Source organism: Gobius niger, assembly GCF_951799975.1.
Source record: "Gobius niger genome assembly, chromosome: 10".
Lineage (NCBI taxonomy): Eukaryota > Metazoa > Chordata > Actinopteri > Gobiiformes > Gobiidae > Gobius > Gobius niger.
This window is the reverse complement of record NC_136861.1, coordinates 20,975,595-20,989,997: the sequence shown is the minus strand read 5'-3', so window position 1 is coordinate 20,989,997 and position 14,403 is coordinate 20,975,595. Positions and strand designations below refer to the sequence as shown.

The following is a 14,403-nucleotide window of genomic DNA, read 5'->3' as shown; positions in this document are numbered from 1 at the left end:
TTCATTATGACTGCAAATGCAATTACAATCCTGGAAAGTTAAAATTTAGACACAGTAATACAGTTTCACTCATCTTCAAACAAACCGGACTGCTTAAATACTCAAAGCCACACTGTGGAACATCCCAGGGTTTACATTGCTGCATCTCAAGAGCAACTAAAATGCCACAGCAGTCGAAGCAAAGTGGAACATTCATGGAGATGAGGTGATAATGTCCCTCTCCCCATAAAGCCAGGTCTGAGTAGAAGTGAGCAAAAACACAGGCGATGAAATATACAGAATTTATTCTATTTTTTGGGCAAATGCAGAAGGGCTTTTCTTTGCTTTTTTATCAACAAAGCTTCTGCACTGTCTATGGAGAGGTCTAAGGTCTGTTCAAGCAACACTTTCTCTCATAATATCCTTTCTTTCTTTATACTTACAAAAATGTAATATTTATTTGACTTGCTTCCTCACAGAGTACTGCCATGTAGGTAGACACTATAGTCAAATGAATTATGTAGAGGCTAAGCAGTTGTTATTGGTATGTGTCCTCTTCTGCCCCACTTCAAGGACAGAAAAAAGCTCTAATTGTGGAAAAATCTCTTAAAAGCTCTGCTACCTAATAGTGGAAAGTGCTCCTCATTTAAGACTAAGATTTATTGACTTAGTGAGAACAGCTTCTCGAACAATAGCGGCTCATCTGTGGCTTTGTCAGTAACAATGTCTGAGTGCACGGCTTTCGAAATGCACAGCTTGATTGATCATATCTGTGAAAGTCGAGACTACTTTTTGGCAAAGTCTCATAAGAAAACAGCACCTCACTAACAGGCTGTATGTTTCTCTCAATGAATTATGAAAAACCTCCCTCTCTGTAAACCACGATTTGCATGTTGATTTGATTTTGCCAGACGTTTTTTCCTTGTGCAGCCCTTTCCATTTTGTGGATATTGCGTTTCACCATTTCATTAATATTGAACTATGTAAATGGTTGTCACTTGTCTGGAAGAAAAAAAAGCAGTAGCCCTTCATTGGTGTGTGAATGAAATATTATAGGCTACACTAAACCGTTTTGAGATCATGGAACTCCATCTGTTATATTGTTTTGACCACTGTGAAAAATTGAAACGCATTTCTTTCTAACGTGTGCCTGCAGGGCCATCACCTTGGACAACACGCTGGTGATCTTGTCCACTGTGGCCCCAGATGCCGGACGATACTACGCTCAGGCGGTGAATGACAAAAACGGAGAGAACAAGACCAGCCAGCCTGTGACGCTTGTGGTGGAAAGTAAGAATCCATTGAAATTCAGCTCGAAAGTTGCTTTTGTCGCCCAAAATGAAAACAAAATTCGCCTCTCACCAACACTGTGTTCAGTAGCAGCCTGTGTGTGGTAGCGAGTCGCTTTATAATGATGAAAATGACTGTTTGCCATGGTATTTAAGCAGTCAAATTAACAGGTGTTTAAGGACACATGGAGCATAAATTAGTGCAACTTTTATTTCAATACTAAGGACAAAACTTGACTCAATGCTACATACTGATTTTGATACCAAAAGCAAGGTAACATAAGGTAATGATGAAGTGAACTCCAGTCTCTCACCATCTCCATAGCATTAAAAAATGAAAATGAAAATAAACAGCCTGTTTTCAAAGCATTGCCTTTTTGTTTGCGCCTCTAAAAACAAAGGCAAAGTCATAGAGGAGGAGAATGTCCCAAGACCGAACCCTCGGGCGGTGCTTTGGTAGCTGTTTGCGCCGCTGAAGTTTACTGTTTTGAGACGGGGGGGAAAAATCTGTATTTTTGAAAATGTACTGACCTCATCATTTAGCATCACAACATAGTCCTTGTCAAAGTCACTTAAACAATTTTTCTTTCTACCAAAAACATTTCCTCAAGGGCGAAATGTTTCTTAATTTATCCAAACTACTGACAGGTTCCATGGTAACAACATCATCCAATACATCCTTGCTCCTTTTTCTGTCATGAATTTGAAAGATTTGTGTACATTCATTTTTGGCGCTACTCAATTACGCAATAACATAAGAGTAAAGATTTTTCCCTGCTTTAAGTCCATAGTTTGGGTTTATGGACTGACGGTGAAATGAAAGTGAACCTTTAAATAAAACATGTGACTGCCCTAAATAATAATTTTAGCTGGATTTTTTTTTCCTTTCGTTGACATCTTTGGATTTGATGCAGTTAGGCAATTTCTTCTCCCTGATTCTCCATGTTTCTATGCACATATAGTTTAACCTCTTCTCATGTGCCGCTGCCGCATATTTCTCATATCTTCCTTTTACCGTCTGCTCGTCATATTGTTAATACACTGTTTGTAATTCAGTGGCCAATACACATGATGCAGTCCCAGAAATCACCCCGAATCACTCGATCTGACCTTGCATATCACACGGGCGTCTTTTCCAATCTGAAAGTCAATAGGATTTTTTTTTTCCATGGTTACATTTGTTCATTTTACCAATTCGCTTCAGAAAGGACACAAAAAAAGAAAATATGCAGCAGCGTGCCTTATCCACAGGGAGCATACCAATGAGTCTAGAGCTGGGATAATATTAGGAAACCGACTTTTTAGACCAAAGGCTTGCATGGTTTTGGTGAATCCTTGAAAGTCTAAGAAGGGGGGATTCTTGTTCGGTGGCGCCGTGAATATGATAGCTTTTGCAGAGACAACTTGCCATTCAGGTCAACATGTTGTTTACTTTCCCCCCGTTTAATTAGGAGATTACACAGTCGAGGTGTTCAGCATTGAGACTCTATGAGCTGCAATACATTCATTAGTGTTTGCAGAGGAGCCAATAATGTCAATGGGAAAACAAAAGGGTTCTTCAACAAGTCAGAAGTGTCCTATTTTTGTAAACAAGACGAATACCCCTTCTGTATCTCCAGCCAAATATTGCGCTGTTGATCGTTAAAAAAAGACCTGCCTGTACGCGCAAGATTGGTATAAATATTCATGTGGTATATTTTGCAGCCAAATGGCATTCACAGGTCTTTAATCTTTCGGTTCTTGTGAGGAGATCATTATTGAACTTTGTCTCCTCTCATCAATCTCTAACAATTTCCCGCTCTGTATCAGTCTGCGCAACATATATACCATTATTAAAAGCACTTAAATAACTCAAGATGGCGAAAACAATGTGATATTACAAACTCAGTATATCACCGTTAAGGTGACAAAATATTACAAAATCACTGAGTGACTGAATATATTGACCAAAAAGATTGACTTGTCTACTGAGAAAGGTCTTGATTGTATTAACACTTTTCTGAAGATCAATTATGAGGAAACTGATTTGAAATTGACCATCAGGGAGTTGTATTGACTACGAGTAATGAGAAGTTTTGTAATGATTAATTCAAAACCAATCAAAATTAATTTTCAATCCTCCTGTGCAAAGAAACTCATGGGGCTCCACTTATACAGCCATGGTACCACCTGTTACGGCTACTGATATATTGAATTCTACATATTTCTGATAAAGCCACAGTTATATATTTTAGCTTGAATGTTAAAGTCAGCTCAAATTTGATCTCTAGATAGATAGATAGATAGATAGATAGATAAATAGATTAAAATTGTACAACAAAATGACATTCGATGAGAGAGCATCTGGTTTGGCCCTGTGACTTGGCCTTGAAGGGAAATTGCCGATGGCGCAAGAGATAAGCAGTCCAGTTGCTTTCACGTCTTCCTCTCAGGAGGAAGAGAATTATTTCGGAACTAGTTCATAATTTATAATTAATTAGCTTTTTACTTGGTCTCAGTATTATTGATTTGTAAAATAGGGTATTTCTCTGTTACTTCTCTGCTGCCTGTGTAAGGCACTCTTCCTGTGTCTAAATTCTTTCATTCCATTTTCTCTAACAAGCCTTTATTCCAGCGGGTTAATTGATTTCAAAAGTTAAACATTGTCTGCTGAGTGTTTTTGTTTTTTTCACACGGCGTGGCCAACAACAGCCTTTTTCATTGATACAAAACTTCTTGAGCACTCAGAGAATGTGACCTTTTTAAACCTTTCGAAGTAATAGTATTTCTTGCTGTAATTTACTCTACCTTCCTCTGTGATTTAATATAAGCAACAAAAATTAAATCAGTGAACTTCATCTAAAATTCAAGCCATGTGCTGATTCTTTTGCCCCTCTGTCACCGTGGGCTTTGAAAGGCTGTGATTTCCAATAAGGTTGCCACTAGACAATGATAACAATAAGACGAAATTGATTAGATATCCCATTAACCTAGCATAGCTGCACACCAAACTCCACATCTAGTAGTATGTACACGGGGGCTTAAAACAAATAGGTGCCGTAGTGGCACGTGCACCGCAGTGTTAGCCGGGCAATCACTCAGACACAGTGAGGCGCGGGGCCTTAGAGGAGGGGGAATGAGATCAGATTCAGAGAGAGATCACTGATTGAGGGCAGTGAATCGATGGTTGGCTTCGAGGCTCACAGAAACCCGTGAGTGATGGTGCTGCATTTAATCGCCTTTTGTGTTTGTCTCAATTATGCTACATAATGGCTTCTAACACCTGGGCTAACAGCACCACACTGGAAATGCAGTGCCCGCCGCAGAGGGGAGCTAGAGTAAAGACAGGGGTGTTAATAGTTGGATGATAGCTCCCCGCTGCTCGAAGTGACAGCTTGTCTGTCCCACAGGTTACATCAGGCAACGGCTCAATGTGATGTCAACTTTACAGTGTAGGAAGTTCCCTTTTTCACCCAACGGTGCGCTTGCTTTTATGTGGAAAGTTTATTGGCACGTGTGGTGAATATTGTCATTCATTCAAACCTTCATTTAACCTGAAAAAAGACTAATTTAATTCAAAGTGCTTCACAAATGCAGGCTTATCTCACATCCTCATGAAGACTGTTCCAGATTTTGGCTGCATGAAACTGAAACACAGCCTCAACGTGTTTATTATTGTCTCTGGGAACCACCAGGAGACCTCTGGTTGAATAACAAGTTGAATAATAGAGGTCCTAAGATTGACCCTGGGGGCATTGTCTGTTTCAGTAAAAACAGTGACAAAACGACTTTTGTTTTGCAATGTCCTTAGAAATACCTTTAAATTGAACACAACACACAACACGTTTTTAAAGCTGCAGTTCAAGCTGACAGATAGTGCAGCAAAGTTAAAAGCCTTTCTGCCCAGCTCAGTGCGGACTTTAGGCATGGACATTAAAAACAGGTCCTGTGAGCAAAAATGATATGTACCCACAGATTTTAAATGTGTTTTATTATATTTTCAGCTGTTGCGTAAAATCATTTCCTCATTCCTAACTCAGAAACACTTTGGATACATTTGGCACTCTGCGCTAGTTAAGAACTGTGATGACACTGAATTCATTATTATTTCCAATTACAATAACTTGGTTAGGTTGGGGGATTGTGCTGAAGAAAGACAGTATCTTATAATTTAGCATCGTCTTTGTGCCAGATGCTTTTACTATGCAAAGCTTGAAGTTATACAAAAGTCTCAGTCTGTCTTTTTCCATTAATGTTTTCAGCCAATAACTCTGAGCAAACCGAGCTAATCCTACAATACGATAGGATTTTTCCTCTGTGTTTGTCATAGTGAAAATCATGTCCTTCCTTTGTGTGCTCGTAGATGTGGGTGGACCGGCGGACCCTATAGCTCCTTCGATCATCATCCCACCCAAGAACACCAGTGTGACGATGGGGAGGAATGAAGCTGTCATGGAGTGTGTCGCCAATGCAAGGTACAAATAGTTCCTCTGGGAATCTACACAACAAAGACATGCAGGTTTTACAGAGAGATGCCCACCTCCTCTCACCTCCACATCGGCCGTTTTGTGATGCAGATGAGTCCTGAAATCTTTTGTTTGAACATGATAGAAAAATGTTTTGTACATCTCTCATTTGTACCTCTCACTATTATTTCCCTTTGATTCGCGACTCCGCCATGTTACCACTATCTCACGCAATCCCGCTTCTGAATTTGGACTATTATCTCCGATTCAAAGACCTCATCAAAATGGCAGATGTATCCTTGTTGCTCGCCTCAGCGCTACGTAACCTTGAAACAGAATATGAATTTATATTAAAATCACGTTCTTGTGCATTTTTTTGTTCTTTTGTGTCTGATTTTCAGGCCTCTTGTCAAAATGGGCATCACTTGGAGGAAGGATGGTGTCGTGGTCAATACAGGAATCAGGGATTTCGGTCGCAGACTGGTCATCAGTTTGCCCGCGATTAGCGATAGCGGCTACTACGAGTGTGAGGCATCACTCAAGAGCAGCAGCGTGCCCTCTGTCACTGCCGGAGCTTATCTGCATGTTCTTGGTAAAGCTGCTTCTGCTTCTCCTTTTTTTCCCACATTGCAAAACAAAATCATCAAAAATGTTGCATCAGCATTCTGGCCCCCACATTGCAGAACGAGCCATTTCATATTACAGTAATTGACTTGATGTTTTTCATCCAAAGTGCTGCGTGCTAGTTCGACAAATAGGGGTCAAGATGGAAAGTGCAGTGATTTATTTGTCAGATTTGGTGAAAGCTTTTATGGGCCTTTTTTTTTTTTTTTTGGAACAGAATACCCACTCTTTGTGAAGGAGCCACCCAGTCACATTAGCGCCGAGATGGAGAAGGTGGTGGACATCCCCTGTCAGGCCCGAGGTGCGTCAAAAGCGAATAAGACAACCCCCCCCCCCCACTGAAAACAAACCTAAAAAGCAAGTCGAAATGGCATGACAAAACTCTCCTTTTGTTTACCCGTCAGGAACGCCTCAGCCCGACATCGTGTGGTATAAAGACGGCGTGCCCATTAGCCCGGTGAAAATCCCCCGCTACAGGGTGCTGGGTGGGGGCAGCCTTCAGATCAATGGGCTCCTACCAGACGACACGGGGATGTTCCAGTGCTTTGCCCGCAATCGTGCAGGAGAGATTCAGACGAACACCTACCTCGCCGTTACAAGTGTGTCCCTCTCTACGACATTCCCCACATCCTGCTGTCTTCTAATCCACTTTTCCTCCCGTGTCCTCCCTCCCACATCTATCTATCTATATATACTATCTCTTTGCTCTGTCACATTTGTCACCTTGGATGCTCACACAATTATTGGCTATTTTTGAATGGAGGAAAGAACGGAGGAAGAGAGAGAGTGAGAGAGGAAGATGGAGATGCCCTGTCACTGGCTTGTCTCCCGCAATGAGACCTGACAGCAGGCTCTTTTGTCTAGTCTATTAAGTCCTGTACACCCACCTGCTTTATTAGACACAAACAGTTTATGTCCCTCATTATAACCCTGCTCTTATCGCTCTTTTGTGTGTTTTGTGGGTGTGCGTAAATGCAGGTATTGCTCCCAACATCACTGCTGGTCCCGTTGACAGCGCCGTGATTGACGGCATGTCAATCATTCTGCACTGCGAAACCTCAGGAGCGCCGCGGCCAGCCATCACCTGGCAGAAAGGTGCGTAGGCAAGGCAGCACGAGCCTCATAGCCCTTTCATTATACTGTATTTGGACCTGTCAAACTTGGAGCAGAGGAAAAGATTGCATGTCTATAGTATGCCACTTGCTCCAAACAGTGTTTTGTACTTTTCCCAAGCCCCTTCAACACCTGTTTGTTTTTTGTTGCTTGACACTTCTCCAATGCCCTAATCTCTCCTTCCTCCATTTCGCTTATTTTTTTTTTCCATCCTGTCCTCCCGACCCATCCATCACCGGTACCCTTCCCCGCAGGTGAGCGGGTCTTGGCCAGTGGTTCGGTCCAGCTGCCCCGGTTCACGCTGCTGGAGTCGGGCAGCCTGCTAATTAGTCCCTCCCACCTGTCCGACGCTGGAACTTACACCTGCATGGCCAGCAACTCCAGGGGCATCGACGAGGCTTCGGCTGACCTCGTGGTCTGGGGTAAGAAAAATGAACGATATACTGTGGCCATCGCAGAACAAACTTAGCAAACTCGCGCACTACACTGGAACTGGTTGTAGAAAATAAATCCCCGTCTTGACTCTTGCCTTGACCCACAATATTTTAAAACAAAACTAGAACTATTTTGTACTTTTTTATTTCTGCTGGGCCAGTGAGCTACAAAACTGTGTTCCATAGTTTATTTTATTTGGCCCTAACTTGTTGTACTGCGGCTAGATATGTGGATGCAGTACAATAACAATGGTGGACATAGTAATTAAGCCAAACAGTTTACTATAGCTTTTATAGTTTTTATTATCATTAGTACTGTTGGTAAGCGTTGGTAATCAGTCTTATAGTGTAGGTGAATTGGCAAAAGTAATATGAACAGTATTTTGAGCTTTGGTCTTGTCTCTGCATTTCTAAAAAATAGAAGAGGGCACATCATTCTCGAATCCAAGGCGTGTTTACTGAAATGCAAGCAAATAAATGATTCACCAGGTCAATGAGGAAATATCTTGACTCAAACGCACTTGTACTCCGTCTTGTCTGCGGATGAGCATTAACTGTCGGAAAATATGTCACTCATCAGTATACCGCGTGAATCATCCGTCACTTTGAGACAGCACTGAGCGAAAGCTGAGGCAACACTTCCACCGGCATCATCTCAATCCTCTGTTCAAACACCCTCTGTATGTGTCTCCAGCACGAACCCGCATCAACAAACCCCCTCAGGACCAGAGTGTCATCAAGGGGACCAAGGCTGTAATGACTTGTGGTGTGACCCACGACCCCAGCGTGACTGTCAGGTGAGGCTGATGTTTCAAACTCTTATATGCTTCTGTGCCAGACTCCTGCTTTCTATTTTGGCCTTTTGCAAGCAGATAATGTGTCCTTTAGTGGGTGCTTTTATTTGCATATTTTATTGCTGTCTTGATGCAATTTCCTCAACTGATTCAAGCTTGGAACTGGTACAATTACTCAATAACTCTCTTTTCTTTCTTGTAAATCATCTTTTCCCAAGTGGCCAGTTATAAAAGTGGAAACAGATGTTCATCCTAATGCCATCCTTATTCGTTTCCATATGATCTCCAGCTGAATGAATCACCAACCCTCTATGTAGGTGATTCTGTCCAAACTATGGCACATGGGCCAAATGTGGTCCATATTGTTAAACCTCTTATCCCCCAACTGATCTGAGCGCATTTTCTCCAGTCTGGCTTTACCCAAATCTAAAAGATTCTCAACTTCTCAACAGTTTAATGCCTCTTTTGAAAGCTAAGACCTACAAAAGCGTTTGTGTTGAGTTTCTGTCTCTTTTTTGTCTCTTTTGTTGAGTTTTCACTACGTTTTTTGACCCGTTTTTGGGTCACTTTTTTGTCATGTTTTCACTACCTTCTGCCACCTTTTTGTTGCATTTTTGTGTCACTGTTTTGTTTTGTTTTTATGCTTTTTTCATTGCTTTTTGCCACGTTTTTGTTACATTTTTGTTGCTTTTCCGGCAAGATTTTTGTCGCTATTTTGATGCTTTTTTTATTTGAAGCTTTTAGATTTGGGTAAAGCCAAACTGGAGAAAACGTGCTGGGTTCCGGTGAGGGTTGAGAGGTTAAAGACTCATTTTAATCTTTAAAAAAGTGTGGTTGCAGAGTGAACCAAAAACCTCTCATAGACTCAGTAATTTGAATCATTCACCAACTTTTCAGATTTGAAAAAAAAAACTTTGGACGTCCGTGGGGATCACTTGAAATAGCTTTCCTCTCCAATTATCCAGATTTGGAACCGGCACAAAATGCACTCCTGTGCTTTCCCCATGTGGACGGGGCTCTTTATTTGAAGACATCAAAGTGAATATTTTGTTATGCAAGCAGTTTCTCAGGGAATTAACATTGTACTCAATTAGTTTGTTGAAATCTTTGAGGAATCTTGTCATGTTTATCCACCCTCGGACGAGCTCCTCTGGGATAGGTTTAAAACTCTTGTGTCAGATTGAGGAATTAGTCCATCACATGTGTCTCGCGCTCAGACAGGCTGGAGCATGACAGAGTGTGAGCGCATGCGAGTCCCAGTGATTACAGTGTCTGTCACCTGTGGGGCCCACCGCATTGATCAGATCGTGGGGTAAACAGATGAATATGTAAACAGAGTAATAACTTCAGTCTTTAATTAAACGCAACACGGAGGAGATTAGCTGGAGAGCCTGAACGCGCGCAATTCATCACAACTGCTCCCAGTGTGGGTGCATATGTGTGCGGTTTGAACGTGCCATATGTTCCCTTCGGTTATGTGACAAGCCGACAAAATGCGTGTGCGGCGGGCGTCGAGGCTCGGCACTGTACCCGCGACATAGAGGGATGGTTTTCAGATTCAAATCACTCCGCCGTCAGCCTTTAGAGAGCTTTCATCTGTGTCAGCGCCCCTGTGCGTGCCGCTCTGTGAACTGACGCAGGGCAAACACATTGACTTGGCGAGATACAAAGTGCTTAAACAGAGCGCGAGCCCCCCTCCCCCCTGTGAACCCGCTCTAAACATGTCTGCTATGTGTGTGTGTATATTGTCTTGCACCTGTAGGCATGTGTGGGAGAAGAGCGGCGCCCTGATTGATGTGAACATGTCCCCGCGCCTCAGGCTGGACCCCGATGGGACCCTGCACATCTCGCAGACGTGGTCGGGGGACATCGGGACCTACACCTGTCGAGTCACATCGGTGGGGGGCAATGACTCCCGCAGCGCGCACCTCCGAGTCAGGTCTGACTTAACATGCGCCTCACAGTGCCGCGGCTGCTCATTTACTATTCCATACAGCGCGTTTACACCGACTGTCTGGGTTCGTAAATGGGCTTTTTTTTTTCTCCATGGAACTACTGTTGATCATTGTATTACTTTTTTTTACTTGTTTATTTATTTTGTTAATTTTTTGTTAGTTGTGTAGTTTTTTTTTCATGCACTACTTGATGAATTTAAGCTGCTAATGTTCTTGGATCCAGCTGGCCATTGTTTTATTTCAATTTAAAGGGATATTTCAGGATTTTTGACATAGAGCCTCATTTCCTAGCTATCAAGAGTGTTGATGATTTCTCTCTCTCTCTCTCTGTATATATATATATATATATATATATATTTATTTATATATATATTTATTTATTTTAATTCATGCAGCATATTTGATGAGTTTATTGGTGCTAGGCTAGTGCTAGGCTTGGGCATGACTATGGTAAGTAGTAGCTTGCATTAAAAACAGTCTGACCCAAGCACAGTGCACCTGAGGCAAATCACTTATAATACCAGCCTACCGATATAACAATTTTGCATTTAAAAGAACTGATGTTTGAGCATCAGCTTCCTGGTTGTAAGCTACGCAGCGGCGGAGTGATCTGCTCGGTTACCGGATCTACAGTAGTTTGTTTACCTGTGGAATTCACAAAGGAGCTTTCAACAAATCAGATATGGCAACGTTTGGAGGACTAACCAATAATTTTGAAAAGGTTTTTAATGCAGGCTAGTAGTTACCATAGACATGCTCTAGCCTAGCACAGGCCTAGCACCACTAAACTCTGCATGAATTTAAAAAAAATCCTGAAATAAAGCTTTAAGGTTTAGACAGGGTCTATATTGTCCCTGAGGAGGGTATTTCTCACAAAATACTGCTCAAAGAAAACAACTAAACTTTTCCATAGAGCTCTAAAAGTCGTTTCTGTTCCTGTCTGATGCCATTTCTCTTTATCTGTGCCTTTCTCCCTCTTTCTCTCACTCACACACGCTTATTTGTGTACAGGCAATTGCCCCATGCTCCAGAAAATCCAATAGCTGTACTGAGCAGCACTGAGAAGAGGGCCATCAATCTCACATGGGCCCAGGCTTTTGATGGAAACAGCCCTCTGATCCGCTACATCCTGGAAGTGTCAGAAAACAGTGAGTGGCTAAGTGTCTTTCTCACTGCAAGTTTTGTTTCAGTGTTCGATATTTGCCAAAATGTCCTAAATCAAACTAATCCAAACATGAATTAGTCATGTTTGGATTGGTTTGAGAAGAATTTATCATTACTTATTCCTTTCCTGTTCTTCAATAAGTAACTGTTTACTTTATTAAATTCTGTTGACATTTCCAGTGTTATCTAATATGTCTCATTGATAAGAAGTGCTATATCCAGAAACCTATTGGTTGCCTTTTGGTTGTAATACCCTGGGAAACTGCGGAGTGGACAAATCATTAAGTGTAAAAATGAATCTTCGGATGCGGATAGTATCTGTTTTGTGCATAATTGAATTTCAATCTGATATTGGGAGGATGCGTATACAAAAATAAATTGCTTGTTTCTTATCAGCGGCCGCACTTTTATTATTCAAAATGAAACAATGGTAGACCGTAATGGTGTGGAATAACATTGAATTTAAGCCTGAGTTTGCTGAGAAGTGTTCCTAGGTGCATGCAAATTGCCTCGTCAAGGTCACTCACCATACATTGCGCACACTCTCTCAGCCGTATGTGCTCTCTCTGTCTGTCTCAGATGCCCCGTGGACCGTGCTGTTGGCAAGCATTGAACCTGAGTCTACCGGGGTGACGGTGGGCGGCCTCATCCCCGCGCGCTCCTACCAGTTTCGTCTTTGTGCCGTCAACGATGTGGGCAGAGGCCAGTTCAGCAAAGAGACTGACCGGTGGGTGTTTTTGAAAGAATGCTAAATGCTGAAAACTTTGTTAGGGCAGTGACTAAGTTTGCAGCCAGGCCATGGGAGCACTGATGTACTTTGAGGACTTTCGCAGCGCTGGAAACAACCCTCTATTTCCTTCTCCACTGGCAGTTCAATAGAAAATCCCAGGCTTATTTCTTGTAAGTCCACTTTTTGTCGTTCCCCCTGTAAGAGGGAAGAGAGAGAGAACGGGCTCCGGGATGTGCCTTCTCAAGATAAAACTGTGAATGAGCAGAAATCACACTTTGTGGAGACTTGATGGGTGTCTCTGACCCAGCCTCATCCCGCTCACTGTCTGTTGTGTTTCTTGAGCGAAATACAGGACGGCTTGAAAGAAACTGTGCTACACACAGGCTCAAATCTCTTCTCTTCTTCTCTGACTCTGAAACAAAGACGGCGACTCATTCAGATCCATCCCACACGCGCTCACGGCACATACACGTCAGCTCTCCTGTGAGCCCTGTTGTCCGACCTTGTCTGCCTCAACACAGGCCTCTACACCTGCTGCACAGATCTGAGTGGCCAGCTGTCCCTATTGCAGCTAGCAAACTGCACAATTCCGGTGTGAATGTGCCCAGACAAGTGTGCAGCACAGGAGGGTGACTGAGCATCGCTGAGAGTGCAAGACTTTTCTTAGGCATCTCTCTGGCACTCCTCTTTGATCCTAAACACTCTGCTTTATCTCCTCCAGAGCGGTGCTCCGGTGCACTGGGAAGAAATCAAGATGTCATCTTAAATTGACTAAAGGAGAAAAGTCTGCCCGGATCTTTCTTTCTTCTTCTTTTATATCTTTCTGCCCGGCGCTGTCTCACCACTGGCCTGATCCATTTCACCAGGGCATCTTTGATCTTGTATGTCCCTCTGTGGATACTTTCACTGGGAATGTATTTTGGACAAAGAAGGCCCCACTCTTTCTCAAACATTGTTTTGGAATAAGACCGGCTTTATTGGGATTTGACATATATGATGAAATTGGACTGAAATATGCAGAAATGTATTGTAATTAATGCATGACTTAAGGCTTTGTCTCTTTTCCCACTTCAGACTAACGTTGCCAGAGGAGCCTCCCAGTGCAGCCCCGCAGACCGTTATCGCTAGTGGCCGCACCAATCAGTCCATCCTCATCCAGTGGCAGCCGCCTCCAGAGAGCCACCAGAACGGGCCTCTGCAGGGCTACATCATCAGGTAGTCATCGCTGCTCTGCTGCGCATATGTCAGCTCCAATTCAACTGTTATAATGACCGGCCCAATCCGTGCTCGCTTTTTCACTTCATTTTCAGCACTATGTAATAATTGGTGACAATTAAATGCCTTCCTCTCTGTTCATTCCTCATCACTTTGCCAGCAATGTTCTGATTTTCTACTTCTATTTAGCAAATTCACATCATGACTTTATTCCTAAAATCTGTTTATCTGTGTTTTAATGTGTTGTTTGTTGAACTGTTTTTTTCTTTAGGTATTGCCTCTCTGGGCTTCCAGTGGATTGCCAAATAAAGAACATCACTAACGCAGATCAGAGCAGTCTGTTGCTTGAGGACCTCATCATTTGGACCAACTATGAGATCGAGGTGGCAGCTTACAACGGAGCAGGCATAGGGACCTACAGCCACAAAGTCACTGAATGGACACTACAAGGAGGTAATATTCCTGTTGTTCCAGCATTCAGTCACATGCTCTTTTCCTGTTACACCATTTTAAAGACTTTTAAATCTTATTATTTATGGCAGCGGTCCTCATTTTACATCACTGTGAGACTCATCCATACTTTTAGCCACAACATTATGACCACTGATTGCTACAACTGGGTGGGATACTGTCCTTTGTTGATGTAATAAATAGAAAAATA

At 42.5% G+C, this 14,403-nt stretch overlaps 1 protein-coding gene across 4 annotated transcripts in view; it reads left to right on the top strand.

Annotated features, from left to right (window-relative positions):
- The window catches only part of sdk2a (sidekick cell adhesion molecule 2a), a 130,179-nt gene that overhangs the window by 86,124 nt on the left and 29,652 nt on the right, over positions 1-14,403 (top strand). For all 4 annotated transcript variants that reach the window (XM_079563810.1, XM_079563809.1, XM_079563807.1 and 1 more), the window contains exons 5-17: positions 1,136-1,269; positions 5,611-5,722; positions 6,115-6,305; positions 6,555-6,638; positions 6,742-6,936; positions 7,316-7,432; positions 7,705-7,872; positions 8,579-8,681; positions 10,441-10,617; positions 11,645-11,781; positions 12,377-12,524; positions 13,602-13,742; positions 14,014-14,195. In XM_079563810.1, the coding sequence (XP_079419936.1) occupies positions 1,136-1,269; positions 5,611-5,722; positions 6,115-6,305; positions 6,555-6,638; positions 6,742-6,936; positions 7,316-7,432; positions 7,705-7,872; positions 8,579-8,681; positions 10,441-10,617; positions 11,645-11,781; positions 12,377-12,524; positions 13,602-13,742; positions 14,014-14,195 (1,889 nt within the window). The remainder of the gene's footprint in view (positions 1-1,135; positions 1,270-5,610; positions 5,723-6,114; positions 6,306-6,554; positions 6,639-6,741; positions 6,937-7,315; positions 7,433-7,704; positions 7,873-8,578; positions 8,682-10,440; positions 10,618-11,644; positions 11,782-12,376; positions 12,525-13,601; positions 13,743-14,013; positions 14,196-14,403) is intronic.